The sequence below is a fragment of the Rhinatrema bivittatum genome, chromosome 10 (assembly GCF_901001135.1).
Source record: "Rhinatrema bivittatum chromosome 10, aRhiBiv1.1, whole genome shotgun sequence".
In the NCBI taxonomy this organism is placed as follows: domain Eukaryota; kingdom Metazoa; phylum Chordata; class Amphibia; order Gymnophiona; family Rhinatrematidae; genus Rhinatrema; species Rhinatrema bivittatum.
In genome coordinates this window covers 72,100,838-72,113,200 of record NC_042624.1, presented here as the reverse complement: position 1 = coordinate 72,113,200, position 12,363 = coordinate 72,100,838, and the positions used below count along the sequence as shown (strand labels likewise).

Below are 12,363 nucleotides of genomic sequence, written 5' to 3'. Positions count from 1 at the left end.
TCGTTTCCACCCATTTTATTTAAAGGGCTGGCTTTTGTTTGTATAAAGTTAATTATTACAATAAAATATTTTAAGTTGCAGACACCGGCCTCATTCGCACAGAGTGTCCAGGAACTGACTATTGCTCTGCAGAGGACAGGCGATCCAGCCAATCTGAACAGATTGCGGCCACATTTAGAGCTGTTGGCCAACATTGACCCCAGCCCAGGTAAAACATGCATGTAGTGAAATGAGTGGGTAGATGAATGTGGTGTAGTCAACCTGTTTATTTTAAGGGAATGGTAAGTATAGAGCTGCACTTGCATAATGATTCACCAGATTTTTTAAGTTATTTTCTTGGTTTGGCTTCTGTGACTAGTTTCTAAAAGGATAATTTTTAATAAAATGTTCTCTACTTCTTGTATGTAGATGCCCCACCCCCAACATGGGAGCAGTTAGATAACGGACTGGTAGCTGTGAAGACTGTGGTTCATGGACTAGTAGATTACATTCAGAACCACAGCAAAAAGGGAACGGATCAGCAGCAGGTATGAACCAAAGCTTTGTTGCAGTTCACCTTTGTTTAGGAGCATTAAATATTGTAATTGTCGGGAAAGGGCATCTTATCCTAAGGAGTAGGTATCTTCATCTGTTTATTTCTGTATTAAATATGACTGCAATTGCAAGTGAAATGGTATTCTAGTAGTGATTAGCATCCATGTATATTCATATCTTCTTTTGGTGGCTCTCATTTGATTCCCTTTGTTGTCCCTTCTGAAGTCTCCACTCCTTATTGCTTTCCAAATATTATTGGTACTTCCTGCACTGACTTCATTCACTGCAGGATCTAATCAGTTTTGTGAGGGCACATATGATATATTCTCCATATACTGAGTAACATTATTTGGCACCGACATGAATGGTCTTGGAGACAGTTCTGGAAAAGGTTTTCCAGCATGCTTGGAATTTCTTGCACACGTCACCTTGCAGAGCCCTTCAAGAAATTTTAGTCTTAAGTAGAAGCTGGTTGTGTCCTCTTTCACAGCAGGATTTAAACACAGTTTTTGTGGCTTGCTCCCTCAGTCTGATTTTTTTTTTTTCCTCCTTTACCCCCAGTAATATTTTTAGATAGCGCTTTTGGTCATTTTTAAGTCTTGAGTCTTTCTTCACTGTGATCCCTGCTCTGGCTAGACCATTTTGTATTTTGATTTTGAATTGACTATTTTCCTCACTACGTCCTAGAAAAGGCTAAAGGCTTCAACAGCTGCTCCTTGGGTGACTTCAAGAGATTCATAACCAACCTTCAAGAAGTCTGCATCCATTGTGTGGGGCTAGAGCATGATGTCCCTTGTTCAGGCATCTACTCAAAGATGCCACTGAGGGCCATTAATTGTCAAGGATTTAAACTTCAGGACATCATCACCTCCAAGCTAAAGTCAGATTCCTGGCACTGAAGGCATCAATATAAAAAGACCATGGAGCTGCTCTGACCGCTGGTAGTGCATTGGCATCTAGGGGGAGGCACTCATTCTTGGCATCAGTTTCAAAGGTTAGGTCCAGGAGCAGGGAGCTTTCCCATTCAGAACTGAGGAGATTCTGCATCAAGCATAGGCCTCAACTGCTTTTAGGGCAGAAATATAAGACTAGGGAAACAACTGCAATGCACCTTCCCAAATGGCTATCTCAGGAAATGAGCTCATCTTGCTAGACCAGAGCTTTCCAAACTGTGTGTCGGGACACGTTAGTGTGTCGCCTGCAGTGTGCAGGTGTGTCGCGCAAACCCGGTCAACTCTGATGCGAGTTTGGGCGCTTTTTTTTCTAGAGATTCACTTTTTTTTTTTCAGTTTATGGGTTGCTTATTATTGGGTGATTTTTGCTGTCAATCGCGTTTTTTTGGGGGGCATGGTGGGTGGAACGAGCCCAGCCATCCTTGCATTGGCTGCTGCTGCCGATGAGGCCTGGCCATGAGGAGTACTGACTGCAAGCAGCAGTGTCTGGTGATCATGGAAGGGAGTGAAGCACTTAACTGGCAACAATCAAAAAGACGAGGTACATGAGTGTGGGGGCCAGACATGTGCTGGGGGGGAGAGAGATGAGTGAGTGGGGGGCAAACGTGCTGGGGGGACAGACATGTGCTTGAGGGGGAGAGATATGAGTGTGTGGGGGCCAGACATGTGCTGGGGGGAGGAGAGAGATGAGTGTGTGGGGGACAGACAATTTGTTTTATTATTGTTTCTCATAAATTATAACAATAACATGAATCTTGGAATATATATTTTTAATATAAATTTAAGGTTTTCATGAGATAGGTTGTGTCGTGAAACATTTTATTTATGTATATATTTAAGGAAACATACATAAATTGTCGAAATATGTTTCGTTCGTTTAACCTTTAACCTCTGGTTTACTAGTAGACTGAATTACCGTGTCGTGAAATTATGTTTGTCTAAAAAGTGTGTCACCAACATGAAAAGTTTGGAAAGCTCTGTGCTAGACTATTGCCCTCAGTGCTTCTACTCTGTTTATTTAGGAGGACCTCGCATCCTGAGGCCACTCCATATTTGGCCTCAATAGTGTTTGAGAGAACTAGACAGGAGAATCCTTGAAACTGTCTTACAACACCTGTCTGTTCCAGATGCAGCATTGAGTGAACTGGTCTTTTGAGACTTATGCCCCAGCATCAAGTGTTTTGGCACTGATCCCAATGTTTCAGTGCTGGGACTTAAGGGTAGATTTTTAAAGGTGCATGTGCGCGCCGATTATGTTATAAAATCCGGGGGCCACTCATGTGAGGGTAGTGCGTGCAGGAGTGCCTAATTTTACAAAATTACGCATGATGACAAGAACAGGCCTCTCCCAGTTCCCTCCCAGTCTGCTCCAATTAAGGAACAGACTGGGAGGGAACTTCCCTGTCCATATTCCCTCTTCCCCTGTCCTTCCCACCCCTAAACCCTTTACCCTACCTTTTTATTTTTTTTATTTTGTCGCTTACTACTCCATTGGAGCAGTAGCAACTTGTGCGAGCTGGCAGTCCCTTCCCCGGTACAGTGTCAAATGGCCGCTGTACCGGCCCCCTCCAGCCCCGCCCCCCCAGACCGCCCCTTTCCTTTGGCCTGGCACTTCTACGCATAATGGAAATTACACGTGTGGCTGGGCCCCTTTGAAAATGCACGCAGTGCGTGCAAGGCCCAGCCACGCTCGTAACCCCCGTTTTTTACGCAGGCAGGGGAATTAAAATTCGACCATTAGCATTCAGAGGACTTTTCTTTTCATCTTTGAATTTAGAAAAATTATTTGAAGGTGTTGGAAGTCGAGATGGGAGTCTTCAAGATGAATTAGGTGACATAGTATATTTGGATTTTCAGAAACATCTAAAGTTCCTCACAAAAGACTTCTCAGAAAACTAAAAAATCATGGTATAGGAGGTGAGATTTTATGGATAGGTAACTGTTTAAAAGATAGGAAACAGAATGGGTCTGAATGATTAGTTTTCCCAATGGAAAGAGGTAAATGATGGCGTGCCCTAGAGATCTGTACTGGGATCTGTGTTTAACTTATTTATTGATGATCTGGGAAATGGAGTAATGAGCAAGGGGATCAAATTTGCAAATGTCACAAAATATTCAAAGTAGTTAAAACACAAGCAGCTTGTAAGGAACTGCAGTGGAATATTGCCTAACTAGAAAATGGGGCAACCAAATGGTAGATGAAATTTAATGTAGCAAGTGCAAAGTGATGCAAATAGAGAAAAATAAACCCAGGAAAGGGATCTTTGTGTCACTGTGGGCAAATTGTTGAAATCCTCAGCTCTGTGTGCAGCGGCACATTAGAGGTATTTGTGAGCTGGATTGGCCAGTGTTGGAAACATAATGCTGGGCTTAATGAATCCTTGGTCTGACCCAGTATGGCAGTTTTTATGTTGAAAGTAGATAGAATGTTAGGAATTTTTTTTTTTATAATTTGTTTTTTGAATGTACAAACATGTTAATTCCACTCAATTTAATTCATTGAAATGCAATTACATTTTCTTCATAGAAAAGGAAATTCACATTAACAGAGAGAAAATTTCTTTTAATATAGAAATTCTCAGTTTGTATATTCATAATTTTAATCATTTGGAGAATGAGAATAAGAGGACAGAAATATAAGGAGATTATTACCAGAAAAATAAATGTAGAATAGGGCATTAATGAAACAGGAGGGTAGGCTGTCTAAGAAAGCAGTCAGGGTAACAAAATGGATTAGACGCCGAAAGATAGTCCAATTTTGAGCTTTATTTGAATGGAGACGTGATCTTTATATATATGCCCAACTCAGGCTGAGTTTCGCCCACTTAGGGGCTGCCTCAGGGGCTAAAACACATAAACAAAAAATTATTTACTAAACATTACAGGACATACAACAAATAAACTTTAAAATCAAAATTGCATATCGAAAGGTAACAAATATATTCTGTTAACCTATCAAAAACACTTATGATTTAACACATTACAGAGCAGAATAAACCAGGGGACAAAAGACACAGTAACAACATATGAATTTACCTGTAGAAAGTTAATTTGAATGGGTATGAGTAAACACTCAGGATATTATTTCACAGTTTCTCTGGTGGTCTGTTGGATAATGCATAAAATATTATTAAGATCAACACTAACTAGAAATATATTACTATTTAAAAATTAAAAGAATAAAAGACTACAGAACTAAATAAAAATTAAAACAATTTAGAAAACAAAAAAATAATAAAATAATTAATTGAACTATTGAGACATACAGGTTAACCTGGCCATAGTGCTGTGGCGGTACATCTTAAAAAATGTGTAAAAAGTAACGACTTATAAAAATCAACACAATAACGCTACACTGGAAAATATTAAAAAATTAAAAAGCTCACACTCCATATCGCTTAGAAATCGAAATTAGAACAAAAAGTAAAAAATGGAATACGTACCTATTTGTTTGAAACTGCACGACCTAAAATGAAAAAGCTCCTTTTGTGGTAACAATGTAACTAGTGCACAAACCTATTCTATCGATGCAGGAACTTATGATAGAGCAAAGAAAACTCTGGACGGTCTCGCTTTTGATTTACTTTTAGCGGCAGAGCAGGGGCACAATCCTGACATCAAAAGTTAAATTGAGTAAACAGTGAGTCTGAGTTTAAATACACGGACATACATAATTCGTGCAAAAGCTGTTATATCAATGCTCCTCTTAACTTACTTTTTTGTTCGGACTGTAATTGCAAATAAAAGTCAACACAATAATGCTGCACTGGAAAATATTAGAAAAATGTTTAAAAAAAAAAAAAAAAAAAAGCCCACACACCATATCACTTAGAGATCGAAATTAAAACAAAAAGTTAAAGTTAAAAATGGAACCAGCATCCTTCAATAAATAAGTCTCAATTTATATCTTTTATATAAACAGCACTTCTTCCTTTAATTAAACATCGCTGGTGTTTAACATGATATATCTTTTACATACGGGTTACCTTTTAGCCATGCCCCTTTTTTTGACTGACAGCGGTTTTTCACGCGGTTTTTAATACTTTTAAATTCCCTACCTGGGACCTCACAGGCAATGTTGCTTGTCGAGCTGAGATGATACGTTTTTAGAGTCCCCACAGAAAAGTAAGTTAAGAGGAGTATTTATATAATTTATTTTGCACGAATTATGTAGGTCCGAGTATATAACTCAGACTCACTGCTTGCTCAATTTAACTTTCGATGTCTGGATCGTGTCCCTGCTCTGCCACTAAAAATAAATCAAAAGCGGGACCGTCAAGAGTTCTCTTTGGTCCATAATAAGTTCCTGCATCGGCAGAACAGGTTTCTGCATAAGTTATATTGTCACTATAATACGGAGCTTTTTCATTTCAGTCCGTGCAGTGAGTTTCAAATAAATAGAGACTTTTATTTATTGAAGGATGCTGGTTCCATTTTTAACTTTAACTTTTTGTTTTAATTTCGATCTCTAAGCGATTATGGTGTGTGGGCTTTTTTAAAAAACATTTTTCTAATATTTTCCAGTGCAGCATTATTGTGTAGATTTTTATTTAGTATACAGTCCCGAAAAGAGTGCAAGAAGCAATATAGGTCCAATACTTTCTCATCCAAAATGTATTTATTTTAATTTTTTAAAAGTTCAAGAAGGCCACTCCAATTATCAAAACATATACAAGTGATAGACTGCTTCAGGGTCCCCCGACACGGACCCCGTGTTTCGCCCGAAGGCTGCGTCGGGAGGGACAGTCTGTGAAGTTAACGAAAGCTACAAAAGACAACAATACGTCAGTATTAAGAAAGGACCAAATTAAGGGTACAGAGTATATCTAAAAGCGCCGAAACACATACCTTAAAGACAGCTGAGGAATTCATACAGCTTAAACGGCAGGGAGGGCGGGCGGTCAGACTAAACACAGCGTTTTTAAAAAGGAAGTTTTGGCGCGGTTTTGAAACGCGCCAAAACTTCCTTTTAAAAACGCTGTGTTTAGTCTGACCGCCCGCCCTCCCTGCCGTTTAAGCTGTATGAATTCCTCAGCTGTCTTTAAGGTATGTGTTTCGGCGCTTTTAGATATACTCTGTACCCTTAATTTGGTCCTTTCTTAATACTGACGTATTGTTGTCTTTTGTAGCTTTCGTTAACTTCACAGACTGTCCCTCCCGACGCAGCCTTCGGGCGAAACACGGGGTCCGTGTCGGGGGACCCTGAAGCAGTCTATCACTTGTATATGTTTTGATAATTGGAGTGGCCTTCTTGAACTTTTAAAAAAATTAAAATAAATACATTTTGGATGAGAAAGTATTGGACCTATATTGCTTCTTGCACTCTTTTCGGGACTGTATACTATTTGCTGAGTGCAGTTTGCTCCCTTCTTATAAGTAGATTTTTATTTGCAATTACAGTCCGAACAGAAAAGTAAGTTAAGAGGAGCATTGATATAACATCTTTTGCACGAATTATGTATGTCCGGGTATTTAACTCAGACTCACTGTTTACTCAATTTAACTTTTGTTGTCGGGATTGTGCCCCTGCTCTGCCGCTAAAAATAAATCAAAAGCGAGACCGTCCAGAGTTTTCTTTGCTCTATCATAAGTTCCTGCATCGATAGAATAGGTTTGTGTACTAGTTACATTGTTACCACAAAAGGAGCTTTTTCATTTTTTGTCGTGCAGTGAGTTTCAAACAAATAGGTGCTTATTCCATTTTTTACTTTTTGTTCTAATTTAGATTTCTAAGCGATATGGAGTGTGGGCTTTTTAATTTTTTAATATTTTCCAGTGCAGCGTTATTGTTGATTTTTATAAGTCGTTACTTTTTACATATTTTTTAAGATGTACCACCACAGCACTATGGCCAGGTTAACCTGTATGTCTCAATAGTTCAATTAATTATTTTATTTTATTATTTTTTGTTTTCTAAATTGTTTTAATTTTTATTTAGTTCAGTAGTCTTATTCTTTTAATTTTTAAATAGTGATATATTTCTAGTTGGTGTTGATTTTAATAATATTTTATGCAGTATCCAACAGACCACCAGAGAAACTGTGAAATAATGTCCTGAGTGCTTACTAATACCCATTCAAATTAACTTTCTACAGGTAAATTCATATGTTGTTACTGTGTCTTTTGTCCCCTGGTTTATTCTGCTCTGTCGTGTGTTAAATCATTATAAGTGTTTTTGATATGTTAACAGAATATATTTGTTACCTTTCGATATGCAATTTTGATTTTAAAGTTTTTGTTGTATGTCCTGTAATATTTAGTAAATAATTTTTTGTTCGTGTTTTAGCCCCTGAGGCAGCCCCTAAGTGGGGCGAAACTCGGCTTGAGTTGGGCATATATATAAAGATCACGTCTCCATTCAAATAAAGCTCAAAATTGGACTATCTTTCAGCGTCTAATCCATTTTGTTACCCCGAATAGGGCATTAACACAGTATTACAGCTGGTATAACACATTATTTAGCCTTATTCATTAGAAAGCAAAGGGGATGAAGTTACAGGTTCCCGAGTTGCCACAAACTGATGCAAATGATTTGGCTGGGAAAAAACCAAAAGTTTCTTCCCCTCTCTTTACTGCACACCAACATGGGTATCTTAGCAAAAAAGAAAATCCTAACGCAGTGACTCTATGCCTAAATACCAGAAATTCACATCTTCTAGTATGGGTAATTGGAGCCAAGTCAGGATATATTTTAACATTCTGACCATGAAATAATATAGGAAATTTTTTAAAATAGGGTTTCATTAATTTATTTATATCCAAAGTTGTAATAAAAGATACTATTAAAGTATTTCTTTCTAACGGGCCGATACAGTAAAAGTTGCGGGAGAGCGGGCAAACAGGCCCACTCTCCTGTGCACGCAATTCTGTATTCAAATAATGGCCCGCGGCAAAAAGGCACTAGGGACACTAGCGCGTCCCTAGCGCCTCTTTTTGGACAGGAGCGGCGGCTGTCAGCGGGTTTGACAGCTGACGCTCAATTTTGCCGGCGTCTGTTCTCAAACCCGCTGACAGCCACGGGTTCGGAAACAGGACGCCGGCAAAATTGAGCGTCCGGTTTTCAAGCCGCGGGCCGATTTCACTTTTTTTTTTAAAACTTTTTTTTAACTTTCGGGACCTCCAACTTAATATCGCCATGATAACAAGTCGGAGGGGGCATAGAAAAGCCGTTTTTACAGCTTTTCTGTGCACTTTCCCGGTGCCCGGAGAAATTAACGCCTACCTTTGGGTAGGCGCTAATTTCTGAAAGTAAAATGTGCAGCTTGGCTGCACATTTGCTTTCTGAATCGCGCGGGAATACCTAATAGGGCCATCAACGTGCATTTGCATGTTGCGGGCACTATTAGGTTCGGGGGGGTTGGACGCGCGTTTTTGACGTGCTATTACCCCTTACTGAATAAGGGGTAAAGCTAGCGCGTCAAACGCGCGTCCAATCGCGGGTTAACAGTGCCCTCCGGTGGAGCGCACTGTACTGTATCGGCCTGTAAGACTTCTAAAGTGGAATTCTCAAGAAAACTTGTAAGGTTGGCGGATATTGAAACCACAGGAACAGAGGCTCTTTTTGTTATAAAGAAACATGTATTAATGAAGGGAATTTCTGTATCAGGAAAACAAAATGCCTCCTATAAAGAATCTTTTTAAAGAAATGAAAGGAACTTCCCCAGCCACCTTAGGAAAATTTACAATTCTCACATTTAAATTCCTCATGTTATTTTATATCATTTCAAGATGTCGCGAACATGTTGTCTGGGATATGCTCTGGGTGGCTTGGGGTCGGAGCTTCTCTCAAAGAATACAGAACTTTGCTCTGTGGTCCTGCACAGCTGTTCCCACACAATTAGCCCTCAGTTGTTTTTTGTTTTTTTTTTTTTCTGTGCAGCTCATCGGATGCACAGAAGCACTTCTCTCACTTCCCCCTCGATAAAATTATTTTTTTTCTTCACCTTGCATGAACCCACAACCTCAATTTTCAGTGCTAGTATAGCACTTACAACTCCTGGCTTTAAATACTGCCAGTGTGATGATTGTCTGTCTGTCACAGATGGACATAATTATTGCTACTTGTGCCTAGGGCCTGACCAAGACCAGTTGACGTGCTGCGACTGCAGCAGGATGTCTCCAAGGGCCCAATGGCAGTGCACAGCAAAAATTGCCAAGTTAAGGGAGGGCGACGGCACATCTATGGGATCTTACACCTCTTCGTTGGAGCATCATTCATCCCACTCATCGCCAGAGCCTAAAACGCACCACTTCATCCAGGAAAAAAACGCATTGTCAATAGACCCGATGCACTCTTTGCAGAGTCGTGGTAAGCAGAGCCAGATGAGAAAAGCTCCCATAGTGCTCGATGTACCCCAGGCCCTTAAAAAAAACAAAACACACAAAACAGTTAAGGCGTCGATGGAAATAATGTTATTGTCCAAGAAGAGAGCGTCAAGAGTCAGGAGATGTCTCTGTGCACGACGCATCCGAAGCATGATGCAGATCACAGAAAGTCTGTTGTGCCAAGCACATACCACACACAACACACCATGACCCATGAAGCCAACACCAGGCATCTTGTCGCAGGTGTCTCATGAAAAAAGTCTTGGGACGCCTGCAACGCATAAACAGCGCTCGACACACCATGCATGAGCAGCAGCAATCTGACGCATTTGATGCGGCCCAAATAAAGGTAGACTCAAGGGAGGCCACAGAGTGATCAGGTTGTCACTCAACTGTTCAGACTCAGGATTTTCCAAAAACATCCTCAAAACATCTAAAAGAATGGGATCCACAAATTGTGTTCCTGCCTGAAGAACTCTTCGGTTCGAATGCCTCAGATGTAGAAAAGGTAATATCCTCCCCCATGGAATCACTTTCTGGCAGATCCTCCACATCTCAGAGGATTTATTGATATGTTTTCTGTGTCAAGGAGGAAGAGGCAGTTGCCTCAGTTACAAAAATCTCTAATAAAGAGGCATAAAATATCCCACAAAGACCCCCATCTGAGCACCACAGAGGGACCAGATTCCTCCATTTTACTTGTAGCTCTAGAGCCAGCAAAGAAAACAAGTGGGGAAAAATACAACACATGTATGTCCATCTAAGGAGACATACGCTACCCCATAGAATAAGAGACACTCTACGGCAGGGAGATGTGGATTCTCAGGCCACGACCTAGATAGCTATCCTGCAAACATTCTGTGCATCATTGGAAGAGGACCGCCATCCGCAGCATCTGCTTAGTCTGTCAGAGGAAAGGTTCTCCCCGCTATGGAATCCTTCTCCAAATCAGGAAGATATTAGTCCAAATAACTAAAGGGAACAGCTGAACACTAGATTCTCACCAAAACCGGATATGGAATCGCAAGATTCTCCTCAGACTTCTCCAGGCACATCAACAGAAATTCCATCTGATCACCCAGGAGACCCACCAGTCTTCATCGCTCCCAGAAGACCTAACATTCTGAGAAAGTGGTCTCTGTACTGAAAGTGGAAATGAAGAAATTTAGATCTCAGGACTGAGGTTATGGGAACATTGAAAATGTTTTATGTCCCATCAGAGCCTATCGAGTTGCCATTGCACTTGGTTCTGGATGCGGTGATGGACAAATCTTGGGTGTCACCATTTTTAGGTCAGTCGGTCTCTCACAAGACAGACCTGAAGTTCCACATGAGGAAGTCATCTCATTGTAAGGTACAACTTCCTCATGCTTCTATGTTTGTTGAAAAAATCTAGGAAGTCTCTGCTGCATGTCAACACACCTTCAGGCAAGGACAAGTACCTTGACAAATTTGGATGCAAAATCTTTCAAGCAGCGATGCTTAATGCAAAAATTCAGCAACACCAGTTTTACAACATTCAGTACTTATTCGAGTGACTACAAACCCTCAAACTGCACATTTCAGCTGCAGCGGAAGATCACGCTATTCCTCAATCTTTAGCAGATATAGAAGAGGACCTACCTCATCTGCTCAGAACGATTTACGAAGCCTTTGAGACTTCCACTCACACATCACCTACTTCTATAACGGCCTGCAGTGTAGCCTGGCTCCGTGTCAGCCCTATACGAGAAGATGTCCTTGAAAATTGGGGAACTTACCACTGTAAAGGGGACAGCTTGTTTGGGAACGAGCTTTAGTAGACTGTCTCATAACTGAAGGAACAAAATGTGGTGGTCTTATCTCTTGCTTCCCTCTCAGAGCAAAAATCTTCCACAAAGAGAGATCCCCATTACAAGAAGCCATACTACCAGCGGCATTCATACAGGGCAGATACGTCCTACAGACCACCACCATACCAATCCCCTATACAACATAAGAACATAAGAAAATGCCATACTGGTTCAGACCAAGGGTCCATCAAGCCCAGCATCCTGTTTTCCAACAGTGGCCAATCCAGGCCATAAGAACCTGGCAAGTACCCAAAAACTAAGTCTATTCCATGTTACCATTGCTAATGGCAGTGTCTATTCTCTAAATGAACTTAATAGCAGGTAATGGACTTCACCTCCAAGAACTTATCCAATCCTTTTTTAAACACAGCTATACTAACTGCACTAACCACATCCTCTGGCAACAAATTCCAGAGTTTAATTGTGCGTTGAGTAAAAAAGAACAGTAGTCCCAACCCTGAAGCCACTCGAGGCCAATGTCCACAAAGGCAACAAGAAAGGCCCAGCCAGAAGGCACAGCAGAACTTTTAAACTAGGTTCAGCCACAGCTGCCTTTAACAGTGGGAGGCAGAATAACGTATTTCTACCATTGCTGGAAATCCATCACATTGGATTGTTGGATATTGAGTATAGTTTGCTAGTTTGCAATGGTTACAAGCTAAATTTCAAGAGGAACCCTCCACTCCCGCACCTTGGTCCTTCGTTTTGGGATCATGTAC

At 40.6% G+C, this 12,363-nt stretch overlaps 1 protein-coding gene across 3 annotated transcripts in view; it reads left to right on the top strand.

The window, feature by feature from the left end:
• The window catches only part of RC3H1 (ring finger and CCCH-type domains 1), a 256,670-nt gene that overhangs the window by 149,307 nt on the left and 95,000 nt on the right, over positions 1 to 12,363 (top strand). For 2 of the 3 annotated variants that reach the window (XM_029617715.1, XM_029617714.1), the window contains exons 7-8: positions 76 to 208; positions 409 to 527. In XM_029617715.1, coding sequence (XP_029473575.1) covers positions 76 to 208; positions 409 to 527 — 252 coding nt within the window. The remainder of the gene's footprint in view (positions 1 to 75; positions 209 to 408; positions 528 to 12,363) is intronic. The other variant, XM_029617716.1, reaches the window with a different exon arrangement.